The 25,571-nt window shown below is 32.8% G+C and overlaps 1 protein-coding gene across 1 annotated transcript in view; it reads right to left on the bottom strand.

Moving 5' to 3' along the window:
* The window catches only part of LOC106464133 (nucleoporin NUP188 homolog), a 112,407-nt gene that overhangs the window by 82,387 nt on the left and 4,449 nt on the right, over nt 1–25,571 (bottom strand). Inside the window, exons 2-11 of the mRNA XM_022391813.1 lie at nt 24,148–24,213; nt 23,015–23,137; nt 14,920–15,049; nt 10,939–10,989; nt 8,630–8,734; nt 6,858–6,990; nt 6,229–6,393; nt 1,617–1,731; nt 996–1,113; nt 148–217 (exon numbers count right to left, since the gene is read on the bottom strand). Coding sequence (XP_022247521.1) covers nt 148–217; nt 996–1,113; nt 1,617–1,731; nt 6,229–6,393; nt 6,858–6,990; nt 8,630–8,734; nt 10,939–10,989; nt 14,920–15,049; nt 23,015–23,137; nt 24,148–24,213 — 1,076 coding nt within the window. The remainder of the gene's footprint in view (nt 1–147; nt 218–995; nt 1,114–1,616; nt 1,732–6,228; nt 6,394–6,857; nt 6,991–8,629; nt 8,735–10,938; nt 10,990–14,919; nt 15,050–23,014; nt 23,138–24,147; nt 24,214–25,571) is intronic.

Here is a 25,571-nt window from a genome sequence, read left to right as displayed (position 1 = left end):
TTCCTTGATAAATATCAATGAAAAAGTTCATATATTAAACAATTACAGTTAATGTATATATATAAAAAGCTGGTCAGAGCTTCGTGTTTTTTTTTTGGGAGATAATATTGCTTTCAAATTAAATTAATTACAATTAATAATACAAACTTTGGCTTAAAGGTATCACCATCCACAGAAATCATCAGCAGTTTATGGAATATGTTCAAACACTTCTGACCTAAAGATGAAAAAAAAACAGTAAATACCCATGCAACATGAAATAGAAAGAAACCGTAAAACTTATGTGAGAAAAGATGTATACATATTTTAATCTGTTTAAATTCTTATTAAAGTTGTTTTGAAGTATTTTACACCAGGGAGCTGATTAGTTTCATTCCTAATTGAAATGTAAAATTACTTCATAAGCCCATGTTTCGAACACATTATTTTATTGGAGGCTTATCATCACTAACAACTGATAACAAGAGATCAACAAAGCCTTGAAAGAAAAACATTTTGTAGGATATCTAACCTTAGGTTATTTTTTTTTTAATTCCAGCAACTTATTTAATACAAAAACTCCACAGTTTTGAAAGTTCTGAGTATAAAATCTTACACTTAAAAACTGGTAATTGAAAACAATGATTAGCTTATTTATAACTAAGAAATTCTTAGCAACTATCATTTGCCTTCTTACAAAATTCCTACATATAAGGAAGGAAGTATTATGTTCTAGGTTTTTGTTTTCTAACTCTATACATTAACTGCTACTGTCAGTTGTAATTTTGTTATATTTTACTTCCTTTTTTTTTGGAAACTTATTTACATTCAATAGGTTTTTTTTGGTTTATATATATCCTCAAGTATAATGAGTCTCCTTTTACCATAGTCTTCACTGTTTGACTTATCGTGCAGACTTTTAATGAACCAGAAGAATAAAGATGGAAAATCTGAGCAGTTGTATGTGTATATCATCAACACCAACAGGTCATCTTCAATCTAAACCAACAACTTACCAATGATTTCTCTATCTCCAAATTGAGTGTATCGCCACTTATAAAAGGCTGGGAAAATCTCTGTTACAATGTAAACTAGACAAGCAAGCAGAGTGCTATCATCATCTTCACCTATAATCTATAAAAAAAAATTAACGTTTCAAATGAAAAAAAATACAAGAAAAAAAAAAGGTAACTTGCTTACACTTATGAATTTTACATGCATATTGACTTGTATTACAGACAAACCTTCAATCTCATAGGATATTTCTGCAATAACAGGGTAAACAACACATGAAATTTTTATGAAATGGAGCCACTCTGATATATAACTTATGCAAAGAACACAAATAATGAAATACAACTAGAAACTGAATCACACAACTTTCATAAAAAATTATTCTAAATTATATTTTTATATAAATCTTATTAAAGTGCCTCAAAATTACACTTCAACAAAAAAATGTTAAAAACTTTCTTTATATTAGCCTTATTAGAGAATCATAATCATTGAATTCTACAGAAAAAACAAACAAAATAAGGAACACAAGACTATATATATAATCATTCATAAGTTACACAATAATTAAACACAAAACAAAATCTAACTGATAAAAGTTACAAACAAACTTAAAATCTGACCTCTATGGCTGAAGTTACCAAGTTCAAAAAAGCTATACACAGTGGATACTGTCCAGACATACATTCTTGGGCTGCCACCTGTTTCCCTAGAATTCCAACATTTACATATGCTCCACTGTAGGAAAGAAAATATTAAGTTTTCTTTTTTGTAATTGTTCCCACTTTAAAACAAAAGAAAAAAGATCATAAGAATACTGCATACCCATTACAAATACTTTGTTTTTGCACAAGATGCATCCACCGGATATCTGATTAAATTTCTTCTTGTTATAAAAGAACAATTAAAAAACTGTCTTCAAGCAATACAATACTAAAAGCTTATTTCACTTACATTGCTTGATCATCTATTTTAATTAAATTTTAGACCTATTCAGCATTTTGAAAAACAGATTTGAATCACTATGCAAAAAGGTTTGGTGAAGCTATGCTTTTGTACCTTCTGGATCAACTCTAAACATCTCACACACCATTCAAAATACTCTACCAACACAGCTAAAGGGTTAACTGATTAGCACTCTAGTGGTTAAACCTATATAACCCAAGTAACATTTATATTCATATACCATATTAGTTTTTTCACTAATATTCAATCTTTATATCTAAAAAAATTTGTAATCTAAATATAAGTCTAAACACACATCTTAACTCTGCTTGAAGATATGCTTGATGACATAACTTTTTCAATTGATTTCTAAGCAGAATTGTCCATTTCCAAGTATACCATAAGAGACAAGTAATTTTTTTTTGTTTTGGTACATCCAAATTGGACGGTATAGAAAAGAATGTCTTATTAATATAATTCATGATCATTTTATTTATAATTCCTGCTGGAAAAGCATTTTTTGGTAGGAATTCCTTTATATTTTCTATCTCTTTATGAAAATATTTACTTGCACTAGTTAACTCTTATGCTTCACGAACCAGAATTTCAATCAAGTTTTCCATCGTCATGGATACATAGGTCTAAAAATGAAAATTTGTGATTGTGTTTAACAGTTAATTTAAAATGTAACTTTTGTTTTCCTAAATTAAGCTTTAAGTAGGAGTGAGGGACACTATATGGACTGTCTCCACTCTACTTTCAACTAAAAATATCCAATTAGAATAATAAAACTGTAAGGTGAAATAAACTTTAAAACTGCTCTGAATACCAACTATTGTTGAGCTAGCTGAGCCAAACTCATCAGATTGAAGTTTGCCTTTTCTGGCCCAATTATTTTCCTAAATGTAAGATAGAGACCTACTATGTCCTTAAAAGGAAATCATATAAACACCCACTAGTTCCCAATAACTGTAACTTAATCAAACTTAAAGATATACAATAAACAGGATTTGAAATTAAAAGAGATTTTATTAATCAACAGATTCAAACCTTGTCACAATATTTACCAGTCAAGTATTCAATGTAAAATCTTAAAAAATGGTTGAAAACTGAATACTGGATTGAAAATCTAAACAGAATATTGTAGAAAAGCTTTAAAACAGTAAAGAGTTGATATTTAGTAATGAAATATTTAATATAAAATCTTGAAATTATGATGAGAACTTCATATTGTGTTGTAAAGCATTAAAAAAGTTAAGTTTGATATATATATAAATCTAAATTACCCTTCTTTACTTTCTAGAATGATTACAAATTGTAACATGAAACTACAGTTGTTTATACAAAATAAGCTTATAAAGCTCATAATAGTACATATGTGTTTCTATTTAAATTTTATTGTTTTATTGCCCTCTGAATCATGTATAACTAATAATCCAGCCAAACAAGTTGTAAGTCACTCGGCAAATGCATAACTCATGTTAACGTATCGATTTGTTTTTCTTTATTTTACCTAATCTAACCTAATGATTTTAAATTCTTACATTTTAGTTACTTTTATAATAATAAATAAAGAATACACATAAAAAACAAGAAATATAGTACTTACCTGGGTCTTCTTTTGTTTTTGCTGTGTACTTTCGATGAAACTTAACCTTATATAGTTGAACAAGTTGTTTAAACATTTGTTTAAGAACAAGTAAAAGCTTGGAATGGTCTATTCTTTCATTGGGGGGTGTCTGTGGGCCAGACTAGTTTCAGAGAATTCCACTCCTCATCAGTGACCCTGGACGACACCACCAAATGAAACTTCAGACCAAACCAAGCCTTTAACCTTACTTTTTTATGCTAATGGTACTACCACACTAAATCATTTTTTATTTAATTAAATAATGCACTTAAGAACACAAAATAATAACATGCCAAAAACAAACAATGTCCTATAATTATCATAAATTTTCTGTGTTTTTGTTGCTACGTCATAAGAACTTCATCAATGTGTTTCCCATGGGAATAAAATGAAACAGACAATTCTCAATTCAGAAAACAACATAATGTAATAAATAAATTGGTAAATTAAAGGATTGTCTTTCTATTGGTTATAGATAATAAACATCAAAGGGAACTACTGGTAATTTGTGAAAGACAGAAAGTGACAGGTGGGAGTGGCAAGTTGGTCTGATCTTCTAATTTATGGCTCCGTAAACAACTAAGATTGAAAGCCATAAATATAATGCTTTGTCTGAGTAATATATATATTGTAGTGAGTAATTTATGTTAAATTCCATACTTCTGTGAGAAGTGGTAACTAAGTCAGAGAATAACGGAAACCTGGAGTATAAATGTCACAATTCTCATACTAGGGGAGATTGAAGATTTTATAAAAATATTTCATTATAAAATTAAGAACTTAAAACTTATATAATATTAAAATTTGATTTATTAGCTACATCTTTATGCCAAGTTTATTTGTATACCATGATAATAAAGAAGTTTAATTAAATTTTGAATGTAACTCTCTAAAAAGTCAGGACATTGCTCATGGCAAAAGGGTTAAAAAGGATGAGTAAATTATATTAAAATTATTTTCGAGCCTCTCCACATCATTACCATCCATGTTGCCATGTTCAGTCATGCTCTATCTGTGCATCTTGAAAATAACTCTGCTATGTAGATTCCAAGTTTTCACGATCAAAGCACACCCCCTCTTTTCTACTGCTTTCCATAACCTATCTAGTGTAGAAGGAGGATGGTTTCTCAGCTCCTGTTTCAATAGTCCAATTCCACAGAAATGTATAGGAGTTAAATCTGGTGACTCAACTAGTATGTATTTGAATGAAATAGCATGTATACCCATTTGCTTCTCCAGATGCGTCAGGTATGTGGAGGTTGAATGAATACATCATGGAAGCAGCTTATGTAAATCTTACTTATGCCACTTTTCCAGATGGAGATATTCTTCTTGATTATGTTGTACACTGTTGTCTGGAGCACATAGATGCCTTTTGCCATTGACCTTTGTGTAAACAAATTCTCACCTGTTACAAGATGTTGCCTTTTGCTTACCATGGCTGGGGTATAGCTTGCTGTAGGTTTATTTCCAGATTCCTCCAGTGCCCAAAGTTGATCCACATTCCTTTGTTCTTCAAATTCATTAAACACTTGGGTTACCCCCATCTTGGAAATTCTAAACCCTCAATCTTAACACAACTTTATTATCTGTATATATGAGTATTTTACATTGGAAATGGGCTGTTACATATCCTTCCCAAAAGTGTTAACATTTTTTATGGTTTCACACTATTTATGAAATGCAAAATGTAGTTGTGATATGTGGTTATCACATGACATGCTGACTTGCAGATTCTAAAACCATTTTAATATAACGTATTCATCTCTTTGTATTACAAAGTTTATTGACAATATTCTTTAATTACTGTTTGTTTATTTAAAAACAGTTTTACATCACTTAATTAAACACCCAGCAAAATTCAATACTTTTAAACAGGAATGAAATAAGCATAAAACTTTTTGCCTTTTTATATTGTCAAATTGAAAAAAAAAGATGAGAAATAAGATATTAGGTTGTTTGGAGTAAGTATTTCACAGAAGAAGATTAGATAACCTTTATTAAGTGTACTCCAGTGAAGAGTAGAAACTAGCAACATATTAATCCAATAATATATTATGAACTCTCCTCTTTGTCTCCTTAATGCAAATTACACTGAAACTGTTTCACCCAAAGAATATTCTAGGTATGTTCTTCCCTCTCTAAAAACATTTACAAAGTAACTTTTTAGTTGTTTAATTACAAACATGTGCAAAGGATTCCATGATATTAAATTTTTTTACAGAAAATAGATTTTGTATTTCCTTACCTTTTTTACAACTAAAGGAAGCACTTTGTCACCTGAACATAAATAATCATAGTAACCTTAAACTAATATAGGTTACCCCCCAAAGTGGTGCACGAAGTCGAAACACAATTAGCCATACAAGCAATAATACTGATCCTCATATATATGCACTCAATGGTACTATTTTCTAAAAACAAAACATCATAAATAACATGAAAAAATTTTTAAATTCTCTTCTAAGTTTTAGCATATTTAAACCTCAGTCTCTTCTTTGCTGTAAAACTATTTACAGTTTCTGGGATTTACTAAAGCTACTCCCTTTTTTTATACTTTAGTAAGAAGTAGTAAAACTTAATATTACAGTTTTTTCCCAAAATGATCTATATTTTATGTATTCTCTTAATTTGAAACCTGAAAAAAATGAAAAGTTTACCTTGCAAGACTGGCAACAGTGGTGGCTGTTCCTGTTAGAAATGGTAAGAAGCTTAGTTGGACCAGTTGATTCCAAATTCTCTGAGACTCCTGAGTGACCAAAAGTCCAATGATGTCTAGACACACTGCCAACAGCTTGATGGGTGGCATTGAGAGGGGAGAAAATCTTAAAGGAAAATTCAAATTGCATTTTAGTAAACTTTTCACAATCCACTTAGAATAATTAAACCATGAAGAGTATTTTATAAGTAAAAGTATGTTATTAAATTTATAAAAGCAAGAATAGGAAATCATTAATGTGTAAAATAAAGCTATGAAATGACCTGGAATATATGACCCAAAAGAAACAAGGTAGGGGCCAAAATTTGTAATTTCAGATACAGCAAGTGCCAATTCACAAAATATGTTTATTAAACTTTAATATAAAAAGCATTCAATGAACAAACGAGATTACAATACATCTAAGCCATAAATATGAAGCTCTTAATGCAGCATTATATGACCTTGTTATATATAAAAAAAATGTATGAATAGTACAAACTTGTTATTGTCATTAATGTCCAAGAGGTTAGGAAGTTATAATTACTGAAATGATTTACCTACTGGTGTAAAGGAATATTTAAATCTTACCTCTGAAATGCTGTAAATAGTTCACTTATAATGTGTGTCAACTGGCTATATGTACTGATATCAGACTTCAAAACTGACCATGTCAAGATTGCAATGTCTGTTATTTTTTCGACAGATTCTTGGGTCATATAGCCTAAAAGAAGAAAATTGAAAAAATTAAAGTAATGAACAACAATTTTCTTCCCAACTAAAAACTACTACATCAACACTGATGTCTGACATTGAAACAGCAAATTTTTTTGCCAACTTTTGTGAAGCATATAATTAATGAATTAACACTTACACACTTAAAAAAATTTTCATACTCACCATAATGAAAATATGTTACTTGGAATTTGTAAAAATTAGAAATTAGCCCACTCACTACAGGCAGATAAAAGTGCACATCATGAACTTTTAGCGTGTTACATTCAAAATTTAGTTAAATTACTTTATTATCATGGTATATGAATAAACTTGTCATCAAAAAAGTAGCTACTAAATCAAATTTTAATATTATATAAGTTTTAAATTCTTAATTTTATAAAAAAAAAGATTTTAAAAAATTTCAGTCTCATCCTAATATGAGAACTGTGACATTTTCTCTCTAGGTATCCTCTCTTCTCTAATTTATTTACTATCCCTCCCAGCAGTACAGAATTTAATGTAAATTACTGATTATAATAAAGTTAAAAAATTCTGAACAACTCGACTTACAAGATCTACATATCTGCCAATGTTTCCGTTTATCAACGTTATATTTTAAGATCTGTGCAAGAACTCAGCTAACAGATGTTTCTGCATATAAAAGCTATCTTCAAGTTTTGTATACCAAAAAATTTTCAAATGAAGTTATTACACATGCAAAGAAATTTTTATAGCCTTCAATCTTATTGTTTACGAAGCCATAAACTAGAAAATCAGACCACTCTTGCCACACCCACCTGTCACATCCTCTATTTCACAAATTGCAAATAGTTAGTTTCCTTTGATGTTTTATATTGTATTATTTATAACTAATAAAAAGCCAAAGTTAGGGTAAAGAAAGTAACAGATAAAATATAGTTTTACTGAAAAAAAAAAGATATTTATTCAAGAGGTTTTAAGAGATTATGCAAATGAAATTTGACAATTTTCAGATGAAGAAAAGTATTTTTAATCTTACCATCAAAATCATCTTGTACTCGGATAAGTCATCATTTTGACTCCATATATTCACAGAGAAAGTTTAAGTAAAACTACTTCATTAAAAGTTTAATTTTTTGTCAACAAAAGATTTGTTTGTTTATTGAAAACTTGTGAAATTTCACGAAGATACACAAAACATATTAAAAGTTATAGTAAGGAAACTCTATAGGTCAATTTGGGGTCAAGATTTAGGGCAAATCAACTGAGCACCTAGAAAAAGAGTTAAACCAAAATGAGTTATCCCACAGAAACTGTGTCCTTTCAACTGAAAGTGTTTAAAATTCTCACACATAAAATTCTACTAAACATATCAATGTAAATTCTCTCAAATTTTTCAACTTCATGCAATGGGATATAATTCAAATATTTATCAAACACTGGATTAAGGGTAAGAGTTTGTTTTTTTTTACCTGATGATACCAAATAAATGAAATGGTGTAATTACAAAAGCACTTTTTACTTTTTAATATTTTCAACACCGTATATCATTCAAACCCCTAACTCCTGATTGGGTTTTCAAAACTTATGTTCAAGAAACCACATTTTCATTTCATTGTTTTGATAACAATGTTAAAAAGTCTTCATACACTGTATAAGTATCATACCTGCACCATGAGCCAACTGCTTCAATTTAACATTCAGTTCACATAGACACACTTGCCATCCATTCACAACCTTGTGCCACTGAATTAGCTGGAAGCCTCTGGTATCTACAGAAAACATAAAATCTAAAGGTTAGTATGTGTCAAAACAATCACTTTAGAAGGTTTCTGACCTGACTTCTTTAAGTTATGATGGTAAATGACAGTATTATACATATATAAGATTTAGTCAAGTTTCACTTCAGTGTTATACATTTATATGTGAGAGGTCACCAAATATTTAACCACAAATGGCTCCCCCCCAGTAAGACCAGTATAATAACAATACAATAACTTTTCATTTTATCTTTAACACATCCCTCAGGAGACCAAGGGGTGTCTTTACACTACAATTTGCTGAATATTAAAAGTAAGTTCAATCTGGAAACTCCCAAAGAGGATGGTTTTGGATGCATCTTTTTGAGACAACTTCGAGACAAGTATTTGTTTGTTAATTGATAAATTTTTAAGTGAAATACTGCATCCTCATACTATCTAGTACTAAGGTCTACCTGCTGGAGGTACATTTAGTATATATCAATAAAGCCACGATCTCAGCATCTTTAATTAAACAACTGCCAACCTTTTATGCTTCTGCTATCACTTTTTTATGTTTATCTTTCAATGAGATATGAACAATTTCATCTGTGATTCGGTAGGGAAGGTCGAAGCATCACAGTAGGATGACAAGAACACTTTGAAAGCAGCTACAGGCATAATATTGTACTCGGCTTGCTGCACAATATATACCAAGGTGATTCTAAACAGTTTCTGAATACATCTGCATGTCATTTGGAAACTTCCATGCTTCTTGTGCTTGGTTGTCAAGCTTGTGATGCGCTGACGGATTTCATTCACCTTACCACTTCAAATCACTTTTCGCAGCCCCAACACTAAAAGAGTGTGGGAAATGCCTTCCTTTTAGCCAATAAAAATGTCCAAAACATTTTAGTTCTAATTAGAAAAAACAGACTGGGTATTATTTTTTTTCAACAAAAATGTCCCCCTCTGGCTCATGAGATGCCTGTTAATACCATAAACTATTGCAGGGAAGCTCTATTCATGCTGTAGCTAAATATATCATTTTTCTAACATTCAGAAATTTGACCTTTGACTCTGAATCATTGACTTTACTTGGACTGTCAGCATGAGCACGGTTGACCAAAATCACGATTTGATGCCAAAGTTCACACCATCCTCTTAGTTTGTACCAAAAATCAGTCTCAACCTTGATGGGATCAGGAGGTATTCATATTCAGTAATTACATTTTGTCGTTGTAGTTTCATGGGTGACCCCTCCCCATCAATAATATATAGTAACAAATAACGTACAAATTGCCAGAAAAAAAAACTGCCAGATGTAATAACAGTGCTAAAAAAGGTCATCAGTTTGCCATTTATAAGCCTTTTCACTATGTATATGATTCGTAACCACTCATATCCATGTTATGTCACGTTGTTAGATTATTAAAAGCATGAGTTGAGCAAGACACTCATAATTTCTCACCCATGATAGGAAAAAAAGTGTTTTTAATGGAACAACATCATAATTCAAATTAAATATAAGATGATAAATCAAGTTTCTTGCAATTAAAAAAAAAATCAGGACTGTAACTGTGGCAGAAGTTGTTCACAGACAACATATCACCAAGTGAAGCTTTTGTCACTTTGCTCAGATTAGTTTAGCAAGTTTGCTGAACCAGCTTAGTTTAAACAGTTTAAAAAAATTGAAAAAGACTACTTTCACTACAAATTTAGATCTACGACTTCTCAAAGCTAAGATATAGACAGTTTCGTCAAACCATGACAACCATGGTTGAGAAAACTGAATTGAAGTTATAAGGTCCAACTTGTTGGTACTTTGTTCAAAAACATTTTGGCTTTCCTTCTACGGGACTATGAGTGCTGTTTTATGCTCAGAAAAAATTCAGTAAAATCACAAACACTAATGTTTCTTTCAGAGCGTGATAAAATCAACCCAAAATCAAAATTTATGATTTAAAATAAATTTTACACATAAAGTTATATAAATAAAACTTTTAAAAAATAAGTTTCAACTTTTAACTATCTAAACCAGCAGGGTGGCACACAATTAACTGCAATATAAACATTTATATATAACCACAAGTTTCATTTCATTTCACATTATTACCTTCTCTTAATGTCTTACATAAAAATATATAAATTTTAATTTCTTATTTAATCTAATTCTGAATCTGGATAATATATATATATTTGTAAAGCAAAGAAATTTTAACATGAACAAAACTTACCCATTTGAGGCAAAATCATACCACGAGTACCTCTAGGTAGCACCAAGGAATCTATACACAAAAAGCAATCAATAAATATTAAAAATGTGAAAATTTATAACATCTACAAAAAAAATCAGCATCAAGATGTATGTTACAAATATGAATATGCTATTTAATTTTTAACAACCAGAGAATAAGAAACATATGCTATGACCTAAAAAATTAGTTAAGAAATAACACACCAAATAAAACTGAACAAAGAACATAATCATGTTCAAACACACACATATTACAACTTAATATTTCTTACTCTGATATACAAGTACAAAAATTCTTGTTGCACAGTTTTAAAGGATAAGCTACACTATACATAAGTGTTATTGAAAACAGATAGCCAATTATGATAGACACCAAAAGTTTACAGAAATATGAATAAACCTTTAATAAAAATAAAAAGTTAATACTATTTACGAGTTAAGTTTTATAATCCTAGGTCAATAATTATTAATTTCAGTTGTTTGTTTAGCTTTGTTATAAATTAGCATAATGTCAAGGGAAGACACTCATTTCTTCCCTTTTCTTTCAGTCAGAGTCAAATAATCAGAATAATGACAAAAACAGTTGCTGAATCACATTTTTGTTGGCAAAGTTTCAACAATGTCAATACCAAAGAAATTTTTATCAAGAAGGTTTTAAAAAATTAATATGTTCACACACAAAACTAAAAGGTACCAACTGACACTTTTATATAATCTGTAACTGTTTACAGTATCTCAAACTAATTTCTTTGTGCAGTATAATACATTACAGCTACAGCAAAATAATTCCTTCATAAAATGTCACATAAAATATGAATATGGTAAACTAGTTGCTTAGTATAGAAATTAAGTTGAAGAAGTAAAACTAAGGCCTCGGTGAGGTTTAAACTAATGGCTCTTGATTATCAAGTACATGTAGTTTTTGACAGAATTCTTGAGCTACGTTTGATAGCTTGTAAAGTCCAGAATCTATTAATGTGAACTTGGTTTCAGATATATATATTATTGACATATACCTATAATGTTTAAAAGTAATCTAAAAACGTGAAAACTGAGACTTGATTACAATTCAAGAGTTAAGTAATTAACTTCATTACCTATGAACATTGATTAGATCAAGTTAAAATCACTATAGAAAATAAAACCGAGCTGGACAACTACTTTACCCAAATCTTACCACTGTTGCAGACACTATAATACCCATGACCTCCTGGAAATATTTATATAATCATGGGAAATTGACACCCAAACTATATAATCTAATTATGGAAAGACAGTCTCAGGAGATCACTCACTGCCTCCCATGACACAAAAATTAAACCGTATATCAACAAACGTACTGCAGAAATAAAACATAATATCCACACACTTAAAAGTGATAATTGGCTATGCTTTTGCAACAAGTTAGACCAAACACATAATGACCAAAAAGATTTTTTTGAGAAAACTTAAATCTATAAACTGAGCCAAAAACAATAATAATACTTTTCACCAGATTAAATACAATAACACCACAGCAAAAACAGATCTAAGTAAAGTTAATCTCCTAACCAATTACTTTGAAACAACTTTTAACAACACTCATTCTCCCCCCCCCCCTTTATCCATCAGATAGTTAACAATCGTGTTAAAAACAATCCACATTTATAAACTCCATGCTTCCCATCAAACCACAGTGACATCTTAAACTACAAAATAACTAAAGCTGAAATAAATGTCAACATACGCACACTCAAAAATTCAGCTCCTGGCCATGATGGGATCAGAAATATAATCTTAATATAACTTTATGAGCCTGTCACTATTATCAGGATACTTTCCAAACACATGGAAAAAGTAATTATATTCTCAAAGATCCTACAGTTACATCTATCACAAAAAACATTAGACCCATTACTCTCCTTAGCTGTTTAGGAAAGCTAATGGAAATATTACTGCTCAAAGACTTCTTTACTACTGCACAACCAACAACCTCCTATCAAATGTACAGAATTCATTTAAAGATCTTTTAATAATAATCATGCCATGATCACAGTCTTTCTAGATGTATGTAAAGCCTTTGATATTGTTTGTCACAATGCCATAATATACAGACTTAGTGCTAATGAGATGGATATCAAACTTCTTAACCGAGCACACAGCTGCAGTAAAAATCAATGACATTATCTCCAAAACATTTAACATTACAGCAGGCATAACACAGGGTTCTGTTCTGTCAAAACTACTCTATATTATTTTTGTCAACAACATACTTTTTCCTGAATTAATATACACCTCTTTCTCTCAATATTCAGATGACATTGCTGTTTGGAGTGTTTCTAGAAATCTGATAATTACTGTGACTCGTGTATAAAAATCACTAAATGCTATAATTAATTGATGTAATGACTGACAGGTCCTTTTAAACCTGCTCAAACTCAAGGCATAACATTTCATCACAGATGTATAAACATTTTAAAAAGTGAAAAGAAGTTAAACTAAAAATAGGCAATACAGACTTTAAAAGAAACTCTAGTGCCAAATTTTGATAGAATGGGCAGAACACATTGGAAAACTTCATGAGTTACTTAGCAATCGCATTAACCACTTAAGATTTATCACTGGACAAAATATAAGTTGTTCACTGGAAACTATAAAAAAAAAATTATAAAACGTATATTCATCTAGTCAAAGAATACAGATGCCAAGTCACCTACTAAATGTCAATATTCTCAACAAACTCCAGCTTCAACAGAACAGGGTCTTAAGATTAACTGTAAAGTTTCCAAGATACTCTCCAATTAAATATCTACACAAAGTTGGCAATATTCCTCCTCTTAAAAAAAGATTATGTAAACTAGCCCATAATTACTATAATAAAGTAAAAACAAGAAACCCTCTCACAACAACACTTCATATGATTTCCAGTGCACCCTATAAGATACTATCCCCTTATATACCTCAAACAAACACAAATAAATAATGAATAACACTCGTCCTATAACAAGTACATCATACTCATATGTTGTATATTTATTTAAATCATGTTTTGCTTTCCAGCTAGGGCACAGAACAAGCATTATTTTTCACCTTCATATTCATAGTCCATTGTCATCATTTTGTCATCCTTTGTCTCTTCCTACTATGCAATCACTGAGTGTGTGTGTGTTGTTTTTTTCCACTCTAGTTCCAAAAATCTTCTCAGCTTGCGAGGCAAAGAGGAATAAACAGTTGGAGTAGGTTCTCGAACCTTACTTGAAAACTAAATACCTGTCCCAGATAGATAATGTTAAATAATTAATTAATCAAAATTAGTGTTTCCAATTATTCCAACTAATCAGAATATAGCCATCAGAATCTCTACTATTTCTGTTGAATTCAAGCAAGCTTAACTTACTTGATTAATGTCATGACTCATGAGAATAATCAATTAATCAAAATTAGTGTTTCTGATTATTTCAAGCATCATGTGAAGATAGTCAATGAGTTGAATGTAATCACTTAATGACACAAAGCAGTATACAGCAACTACAAATGTGTAGTTTCATGCAAATTTGTTTCACATAATCCACCACTAATAGTTTACCAAAAATTATTGCACTGAGTGATATGCCTTCTTATAATTAAGTTGTCCCTAATGACACAATTAGTCTTCCTGTACAAAACAGAATATCACAGTAAACTAAGTGAATGGAACCTGACTTGGTTATTGTAGTAGACAATCATAATAATGACATTATGCAAATGATATGTCATGAATATATTCACTCCTTCAACAAGTCTGAGGTTTCTTCTTTATATTCTAAACATGGCAATAGCAGTAACATAAAGGACCAAACCAATATTTTAATTGTCATCTAGTACAAAATCCAGGTAAAAAACAGCAAGTAAGATTTTCCAGATACACTGTCTAGGATATGAATGAAGGAAATCCATTATTAACATTCATGAGCTACAAAGTTTCTAGTTTCCATCAGCTTACCAGTATCATAAGGAAATCTGTTATGTACTAATTGCCATACTCCTCCTTCTTCTGTGATCATCTTATCACGTACATTGACATTTTCCAAATACTCAGTAAACACTGGGAAATTCTTTAGTGTTGCAATCACCTACAAAATAATAAATCATTCTAAGTAACAAAGTAAAACCATGAACATAAACTGACATAGCTGATAAAGTTTCACCAAGGTCCCTCTCATCATTTATTACTTAATGCTTTAATCACTAATTCTGCAAAAAAAAAGTTTCAGTACCTTGTAACAGTTGAGAAGATTTAACTTCATATACAAAACAAAATGACAGAATGTTTTATAACAGCTTGTATGATTAGCTTCTGTTACGGAAGTTATTTAAAAAAAAACAGTGCTTCAAGTTTCCATTTCTTTTTAGTTGATCTTTTATTTTTTCTGTTTACTTATAAGTTAATCAGAATAGTTACTTTGCAAGATTCAGACATGTGTGAAAAGAGATTTCAATTTTAAAATGGTTGATTTCACAGAGTCATTTCTGTCACTATGTTTATTAAAATGGAAGACATTTGCAAAAAAAAAAGGGTCAGAGTTTCCTTGTACCCTATCTTTAATGCATACCCCTATATTAATGACTATAAAAATCAATTCAACCATTAGACCCAATGTTCGTATTGCTATTAAGGACACTGAGAAAAGAAAAAAAACAATTTTTTAACATGCAACTTTTATTGAATTCTCTTTACACATGGTAGCTTTAATTTTTTTCTTGTAACAAACACAGATAGTTTTGTTCTGTTTTTCAGTTTATCTGAAGTTGTCTAAATATCATAGCATCTCTATTTATAACAAATTTCAAAAAAAGTACTTCAATATGTGATCCTACATGTTAACTCGTCTAAAAAAATCTTTATTTATAATGTGTACAAAATGCTTATTTTTTACTTCTGTTAAGTGAAAACCAGAATTCTCATCAAATAGATGGAGGATATTGTACGTTATGAAAGTTAACATTTTCTTAAATCGATAATGTATTTCCAATAATACTTGCATCCTCTCACACTACAGCTAGTACTTGACTGTTAGGGTTTCTTTTTCTTTCCCCATCTAAGCATTGGTCTGATTTTTTCTTGTTTGCTTCAGTCTTTTGTTCCCCACTTAATTGCCCTTCGTAATATCTATTTCATTACACTCTCCATCTTCATCAATTCCCCTCCATCTTGGTACTGTATATAAGCACCTCCTTCAAATAATATTGTCACTTTTTTGAGACAGACCCAATCTGCAGTCCCTAACACCAGCTCTTAGTGGGGAGGAAGGTTAGGAGAGTGTGAGAAGGGGTAAGTATTATTGGAAATAAATTTTTGATTTATGAAAATGTTAACTGCCAAAACAAAGTTACATCCTTTCACACAACAGCTAAAATCCCACATTGATAAGGTGGAGTGGCTGGTGAGGACATTATCCATACAGAATGTATCTGCACAGAACACAGTCGTGCCAATAGAAATTAATGCCCTAGTAGGGGAACTGCACTACAATCAGAACAGGTATGCTCTTCACCCGGAACCTAATCATGCACTTCAGGTGGAATATGACATGATCTGTCATCACCATTGGCCAAGCCCCTACCATAGCCAAGGTCCTACTGCTCAAGGTTATAACTACAGAGCCATGGCCCCTAAATCCATGTTGTTGGTTAGGGCATTTGGACCACAATAGATATATTTGTGAGTGGATAACAACCTGTATCTGTAGAGTGATGCATTCCAAGCCACTGAAATCACAACAAGAAAGTAAGCAACACCAAGGTGGACACACCATAAACCTTCTCCTCAACCTGAAAGGCAACACCCTAAGCTCAGAATGATGGAATCCAGTATACCATACTCACCTCAGGAAACAGAACTCATCCAGTCTGGAATTATGAACACTCATCTTCATTCCCCAACTGTGTGGGCAAGGTAAATTCCACTTGCCCCCAGAATTATGGGGAAGACATGAAACAAACAGTGCTCAACCAAGGACCCAGGATGGGACCACTCTACATTCAGAATTACAAGGAGACAATGGATCCTCTTTCATGAACTACCAACATCTGGGACAAAAAAACATTTAGGGTCCCAACTAGGAAGTCCCTCAACTTTGCCCTCTTCTCCAAGAGTGGAAGAAAGACACTCAAACACTCTGGAGGAATAACCTCTGTCCACCACCCCAGTGACTGGAAACCAGGAGTGGTGGTAAGGATTCCCTAGCTCTACTATTAGAATACGGAGGATGGGGTAATGCGTGTTGGGGAGTCCTGAGGAACAACAATTTGGAAACAGTGCATTAGGGGAACCAAGTTCTTTAAATCTATAAAAGTAAACCAACCCCAATTTATGCAATCCACTGATTGGCAGGGACAGGCAGGATCCCTTTATGCTTTACTCATAATAGTCCACGAGTGGCAGTCCAGCATAGTACAGTAATACCACCTGGTCTGCCTCTAGGTGTCTTATGGAACAACTCATTTCTACAGAACCTGTTACAACCTAGATAAAGTATATTGTTTTAGTGGTTACTAGTGCAGATTTGGTTTGATAAAAGTGCACCTGACTGGGCAACACTCACCATAGAGTGGATTATGTAGAAAGAACTAAGAGTTGAGATTAGTAATGAAAATACTCATGCCTCTTTATCTTTATAATCTAGTGGATAGCTACAGGGGGTAGTTGAAAACCCTTAGAGATAATGTGAGATAAAAGTATTGGGGGAGGTCCACACACCAGCCCACACAATGTCCTCTAGCGGGAAATTCAACCATGCTGTTAAAGACACAGAAATGTGATGAATCTGATGATACATGATTTGTAGAAATCTCCTTGACTCCATAAAGAGCCCAGAATAAGCAATATGGATCAATTTGTCATGGTATCTGGGGATAAATCCTGGGAAACTGAAGGGACACAATAAATAAAAAGCCATTGTCTAGCACCTCTAAAAGCCTTAGTGCAGACAAAATAACACTTCACGGCCCTCACTAGACATAATAAATGAACAGGATCTGATTGGTCAGAGTGGTGAGATATAGTGGGCAAATGACTCAGTAAAAAGGATTTATTCCCTTCCCTGACTGCCAGTGTCTTAGGTAAAAAGGATCTGTCTGGGTATAGAAGGACAAAGGTAGAATGATAAAACATCCTGTGCATGTGCTGCTCAAACACCTTCAATCAGCATCATCCACATGCCAGCAGCAACAAAAAATGAAATTTAAGGGAAAGGTGATACATGATACATGAGTCTAAGGGCTAAAATGGATGTTGGGAAAGAGCATGCAACACCACAGTTATATTCTGATTAGGTAACTAAAACGGTTGTTTAGGACAAAAGACCCAAAGCAATTTGGGGAGGCCAGAGAGTATTGGAGACTCAAAGAATTTCAATTTCTTGGAGTATATAAAGGTAGCTAATAAGGCCACCTTATATATGGCACTTGTGGAAAATGTGAAACCCTTGTCAAAAACCAAGCTATGGTTGGAGCGTCTGAGCGAAATGGGTTGAACCTCCTCGCAATACACCATTGTCGATATGTGTGCCATTTCCATTGATAAATGTACATCATGGAATGATTCAGAATGAGATAGGTGCATGGCAGCCTTAGAAGTTCAACCCCAATGCAATGTAAAGGGCCACATAACCTCCACACATGTAGCTTGAGCCTCAGGTTGGATGGGTTTAAGATGACGGATCGTGGCTGCCTCAACAGAGATGGCCAAGAAGGAAGTGAAAGTGGTGGGCACTTCTGAACATATTGCAGAAGCAGAAACCAGGGTCAAAGAGGTGGGTAAGGCATATAGATACAATCCAATCCAGTCCTGAATGAATGCATGTATTGCCAATGCCTGAGGGTGAGGTACCAGAGACCAAAATTCTTGTAGCTGAGTGTTCCAATGAGTGGCAAATGCGTCGATGACCTTTTTCCCAAACTGATAGCAAATCCAACAGAAAATCCCTCGAGGAAGCATCCACTGTGTCAGGAGAATCTGGTATGGTTGAGACAACTGATCCACCATTAAATTCATTATCCTGAGAACATGGTAAGCTAGTAGGATGATGTGATAGGAGTGGACCCAATATAGAAGTTCCAAGATTCAAAAACAAAGACACCTGGATTGAATGTCCCCTTGATGAGAAATGTAAGACACCACTGTAAAATTATTGGAGTGAAGCATGACGACTTTGCCCTTCAATAATTCCATACCTTGAGACATCACCCTTTGAACAACAAGAAGTTCTAAAATACTGATGTGGAGGGAAGCCTTGCCATCCATCCATGTACCCTGGAATTCCTTATCATTGAGATATGCACCTCATCCCTGAAAAGATGAACTCTGGACAAGGTGGCAGCAGTGGAACACCGATTGTACTATTTTTTTAGGTCGAATTACCTCAAGATCAAAGATGTTAATCCTGAAGAAGGAAACTGGGGATTCAAGTGGATAACTGATCATGATCCATTAGTTGCATAGAGACCACTGAAGGGATTTTCCTGTGCGTCCATACTAAAGGAATGAGGGAGTTATGCCCATCCACAAAAAAAAGAGAAAAAATCATGGGAGAAGACGATGTAAGAGTCAGAATACCTGTTCCATAGTGTAGAGCCAGATGGGAGTTGGCTAAGTCCAACTGAGATATGTGTTGAAAAAGACACCCAGATGGATACTATATTGTGTTGGAATAGAAGAGATGTCTCGGCTCTGATAAGAAATGTAAGATGTAAGAGGCAGAATACCTGTTCCATAGTGTGGAGCCAGATGGGAGTTGGCTAAGTCCAACTGAGATATGTGTTGAAAAAGACACCCAGATGGATACTATATTGTGTTGGAATAAGAAGAGATGTCTCGGCTCTGATAAGAAATCTTGCTTTGGTTGCTTCAGAAAGCAGCATGTGGGTTTAATGTTCCTCCAACTGACTAGATAGTGCCAGCAGTAGCCAGACTTCCATGGAATGGTGTGTGTACAGGCCCAGGGAATAGAGGTGACAAGAAAAGGTTCATACAATTTGGCAGAACACATATGGAACCAATGCTAGTCCGAAGAGCAGAGCCCTGAACTGCAGCATCAGATCCTCATGCATGAAATGCAGATAAAGAAACATGCAGATAGGCATTAGCCACATCAAACTTGGTCATCCACAGTCCTGGTGAAAAATACAAATGCAGAGTGAGAAATGACTCCATTGTGAGTTTTAGAACCTCATGGATATGGGTGGAATCTAATTTGGGTACCAATGAACTGAGGGGGCTGATATCAGTGGTCAGGACACTTGAATAGGGGCAAAACTATGACTCCTGTAGGAGTTGAGGAAAGTCGAGAAGTCAATGATGACAGGGATGAACGCAGATGGACAACACCAACCCTCAAATCCAAAGACTCTAGAATGCACGAAAAAATCAAAGGTTGGAGACAAGAGCCTCACATAACTCATGGAGGGTGGCAACAGATAGACAAACGTCCTCCAACAATTCATCTATATCCAACAAATCCCAACAACATACCAGCCAATAGACTAGAGAAAGAGCAGAAGCTGACAATTGAACCAAAGTGGATGCAAACAATGGTCCCAACTCATCATCAAAGTGATGTGGCAATCACTGAGAAGCTTCCTAAAAAAATGTAGGGATGATAAATATCTCAGCACAGTAGTTAGGGTCAGATGAATCCTAAAAAATTTTGATCTATTCAAATTGACCACAGACTCTGATCTGGAACTCCACACTTCCAGGAGTAGGTCTATTCTCTGAGAGTGGTGGTAGGTGAAAGACTGTTGTTCTGGCAAATGTTGCAGACAAGGCATAGCTGTCCTTTCCCGTAACCGTGCAGTAAACCTCCCTGAATGAACTGCAGAATCAGGGGATGAAGGGAGAACTAAGTACTCACCCTCAGACATTTCCACAATCAAGGAAGGTGCAGACTCAAAAGCAACCATGCACTCGAAATACCAATCGCAGAAAAGGAGACAGAAGTGGCTGATCCAAAATGGCCTCATGAGAAGCCAAAAGAGTAAAGGTAGGCACTGGATAAAGCAAATCTAAATTCTCTCCAGAATGCCCAGCATCACCTGCAAGTGCAGCTTTGGAGTCCCCCAGAAATACACTACAGGACCGAATGTATGTCTTCACCTCACTACAGATAAGATCACGGACAGCCTCAACTGAGAATTTATGGAAATGTTTTGAACATTCGTAAGTGTCAACAATGGTTCAGTAAATTTTGTTCAGGTGACTTTAGCCTTAAAAACTGTGATGGCAGAGGCTGATATGTTTGAATTGATATTGATGCTCTGAAGATGCTTGTTTGAGTCGAACCCAAGGCAACACATTCGTAAAATGGCCATGCAATTGCATGTCTCTCATGAAACAATATGCACACATCTAAGGAATATGGGAAAACTCCATAAAGAAGGTGCTTGGGTGCCTCACGAATTCTCCGATGATCATCGATCATCGTTTTCAACGTGTGGACATTGCTTTGTCAATTCTGGCACGTAATGCGCGTGAACCATTTTTGAATAGAATTGTCACTGGTGATGAAAAATGAATTCTCTATGCGAATATCAAATGCCAAAAACAATGGCTCAGTCCTAGACAAAAACTACTTCTGACCCCAAAACCTGGACTCCATCAGCAGAAAGTGATGCTTTGCATTTGGTGGGGCATCAAAGGTCTAATTTATATTGAACTCCTCAATCCAGAGATCCATAGTCAGCAACTGGAACGTTTAAATCAAGCCCTTCATCAGAAATGCCCTTCACTCATCAATCGAAAAGGTGTTCTTCTTCTCCACAACAATGCACATCCACATGCGACACATTTCATTTGATGCAACACAAGATTATGGAGTTTGGTTGGAAAGTTCTCCCCCACCCACCAGATTCTCCAGATATGGCACCATCAGATTACCATCTTTTTTGTTCACTTCAACACCATCTTAATGGGAAAATGTAAGCAAATGTGGAAACTGTTAAAGAGGACATCGACATGTTCTTTGCTTCAAAAGCCAAGTGATTTCTTTAATCAGGGCATTAACAACCTCAATGTAAGATAGAAAAGCATCATCAATAAGAATGGAGACTATTTCATTTAATAAATGTTTTGTTTTGATATATAAATTGTTTGGGTTTTTCATCTAAAAAAAGCAATATTAATTTGTTGACAACCTAATATAAAGTTTGACTTAAGTAAGATTTTGCTAGAAATGCAGTTTTATACTTTCTGACAACTTGCAGAGAAAACCTTTGCTAGAAGTACAATAATCTGGCTACCTCATTACATCTTGTCCAAAAGCCTTTGCTACATACAGAAAATTTTAGTGCTTTATGAAAACTTTTGGTACAAGTTTTTGTTAGAAGCACAATATTCTCATTAACTTGAGACAATCTGCAGAGGAAGCTTTTGCTACAAAAAGAAATTTTAGTCATTACTGAATTATGAGAGCTTGTAGTACAAGTTTTTGTTAGGAACAATAGTATGATTATCTTATGACAACTTAAAGAGGAGCTTATGCTACAAAAAAGAATGTTTGACTGTCTTATAAAAACTTGTAGTGCAAACTTTTGCTACAAAATCTGACCAGCTTGTGATAACTTGTAGAACAAGGTTTTGCTGGAAATATGGTTCACTACCTCATGACAATGTGTAGAGAATGCTTTTACTACAACTATAAGGTCTGAATACTTCATAAAAGCATGTACAAAGTTTGCAAACTTGATCAAGAACAAATTTTCAAGACTTTTCAAGGGTGAAATTATCTGTTCTCCAGGACTAAAAGAAAAACATCTCAAATTTTCTGGCACATTAAATACAAACACAAGTGTTAGAAAAAAGCTAGTTATTTTAAATTCTCATTAAAAATGCTAGAATTAATAAGCAAACAATCTGCTATTCAATGCAAAACAAGCAAGTACATATTATATAAACTCTGTTTAATACATAACAGTCCAATTAAAGCAGGAGTTTAGACTTGTACAAGTCTACATAAACACGTGTTCAAGTACATGTAATTGCTTTGCTGTACTATATGTACAGTAAAAGTGACAAAATGTTTTCTATGATGTTAGAATACCTTGTGACAACTTGTAGGACTAGCTTGTGCTAGAGAACTCAGTAAATGCATTAAAGGTCTTAGTTGTATGGGAAAAGCCTCCATGTCAGCCTGAAGTAGAACACCAACCCCTGATGTTAGTCCCTGAAAAGAGAGAACGGAAAATGTAACCCCCTAAAGTTTAAAACTTTAAACCAACTTAAGAGTGTTATCAAAATATTGAAGGCAATAAATAATCTTAAAAGCTGAAAAATTAAATTGTTTATTACCACTTTTTTACAACTTTTTAAATCATAATTTCATACAGCAGTGCATCATTAATACCAAATATTGTGTGCATTAAAACTTTGAAATACTTATTGAATGGTACAATAAATAAATTAGTTTATTCAAAATGTTAATTCCAAAGTTGGTACTGATTCATTTTCAACTGGCAATTTATTTCAATATATTTAATTGTTTTGCTTTACAGCTTCTTCAGGAGCATTTCACTATAACACAAACCATAACTGACAGTATGAAGCTTCAATGGTTTAAATAATAAATCAAGGAAAGTATAAAAGCTAGTTTTCATTGACACACAGTAAAATCAGGTTATCATTTATATAAATATATATCTTCTGAGAAACAAGTTTTATTATTTCTAAATTATTGCTTTAACATCTTTGAAGTAAAAAAAAAATTAACTACTTTTAAGTATTTCTCTTTTTATTTCAATACATTTAATAGTTATACCTAATTAAATGTTTTTCAGCCTTTAATTTCCAAAACAGTTTTTAAATTTTATATAACAAACTGCTTTTCCTTAACTTTATTTGCATGTTGATTTTATAGCTAACATAATATTCAGATACTTTCTAACAACAACTTGTATGTGAGTGTGTGTGTGCCATAACACAGGTAAGATTTGTGTATGTGTGTGCTATAACACAGGTAAGATGTGTGTGTGTGTATATGCCATAACACAGGTAAGATTTGTGTGTGTGTGCCATAACACAGGTAAGATGTGTGTGTGTGTGTGTGCCATAACACAGGTAAGATGTGTGTGTATGTGCCATAACATAGATAAGATGTGTGTATGTGTGTGTGCCATAACACAGGTAAGATGTGTGTATGTGTGTGTGTGTGCCATAACTCAGGTAAGAGTTTCTCACCTTCTCCCAAAATTCCTCAGCAACAACTTGATACTTCAAGAGACATTCTGCAAGCTTGTGGATTGACTATATCAAAACAACAAAACATAAAAAAGTCTGAAAAAAATCAAATAACTAGGGTCTGGATTTAGGTAGAACTTTAAATATTGAACACTATATGCCTTTACACTTAGTATTCACTTGTGCATCTCTAGTCGTTATAGGCTTATAATACTGTCCCGTATTGTGCTCCTAACGTGTTCTGTTATATGGATGCAAAGGTTTCTGGAATTGATTTCAAAAAGTATTTGTAAAATTACTTTCAATATTTTCTATTTGTAATTGTCTCATTTTATCGTTGATTGGTTTAATTTATAACAAAAGAGATAGTTAAGCAGCTGTAACCAGTAATGGATCTCAATTTACCAACATTTTGTTTAACAACATAGGAAGAACTGGTTAGATAAATGGTATGATTTTCAACTTATTTTGAAAAAATAGTAATTAATTTGAAATATATTTTAGAAGCATTTCCTTACTCCAAACATACATTAATTTTTTTAACCAACTTATACATTAGTTAGAAATCCACATAAAGTAGTTTTGTGACACATCATTCTAATGGGTAATAACTTTTTGTTTTCTAAAATACATATTCAAAATTTTAAAGAATTAATTTGTGGTCGCCTCAGTTTGAGGGAATCAATAAGACTTAACATAAGGGTTAGCAACAACAGCTTCCTGAATGCAAGTGGAGTTTTTAATATTGTAAGTACAATAAATCATGTTTTTTTTTGTTTTTTTTATTCATTCAATAAATATGAATAAAATTCACGAATAAATAGTATATATATATACACATACATACATAATATATGGTAATCAAAATGTCATTGCGTTCAACAAAATACTGGTACACTAAGTTTCAGATTTGTACTTGGTAGACCAGTTTTATTGTATAATTATAAATGGCTTCTAAGCATGTGTTATTATTCTACTCAGCTGCACAGTGTGCATCTCCTGACAGCTCTGCGGAACTTTATTATGAATGTATGTCAATAAACTTAGCAGAAAACATAATTTATAATTTAAATGTTAATGTCATACACGTTTTAATTTCTTAATTTAATTAGTTGTTTGGGATTTTTTGTCGCTAAGCAACTAAGCTATCTGTGCCAAACAACCGGTAAAAACTGTAAAAGTCAAATTCTATAAAATGTAAAAATAAATCATGTTTAAAAATGAAACAATGTTCAAAAGTCATATAAAAGACTCAAATAGAATTAAAAAGGACAATGGCTCATAAAAAGTTAAAAACACAATTAAGTTGGACAATGAATGTTACTTTGCATGTTGGATAGGCAACATGCAAAAAGAAAAAAAAAAGGCATGAGAAAAACATTGCTTTACAACCCTTAAGACTTAATACGAAAATTTGATATTTT

This window comes from Limulus polyphemus, unplaced genomic scaffold, assembly GCF_000517525.1.
Source record: "Limulus polyphemus unplaced genomic scaffold, Limulus_polyphemus-2.1.2 Scaffold1567, whole genome shotgun sequence".
NCBI classification, from domain to species: Eukaryota; Metazoa; Arthropoda; class Merostomata; order Xiphosura; family Limulidae; genus Limulus; species Limulus polyphemus.
Note: the sequence above shows the minus strand (reverse complement) of the source record. Positions and strands in the feature narration are given on the sequence as shown.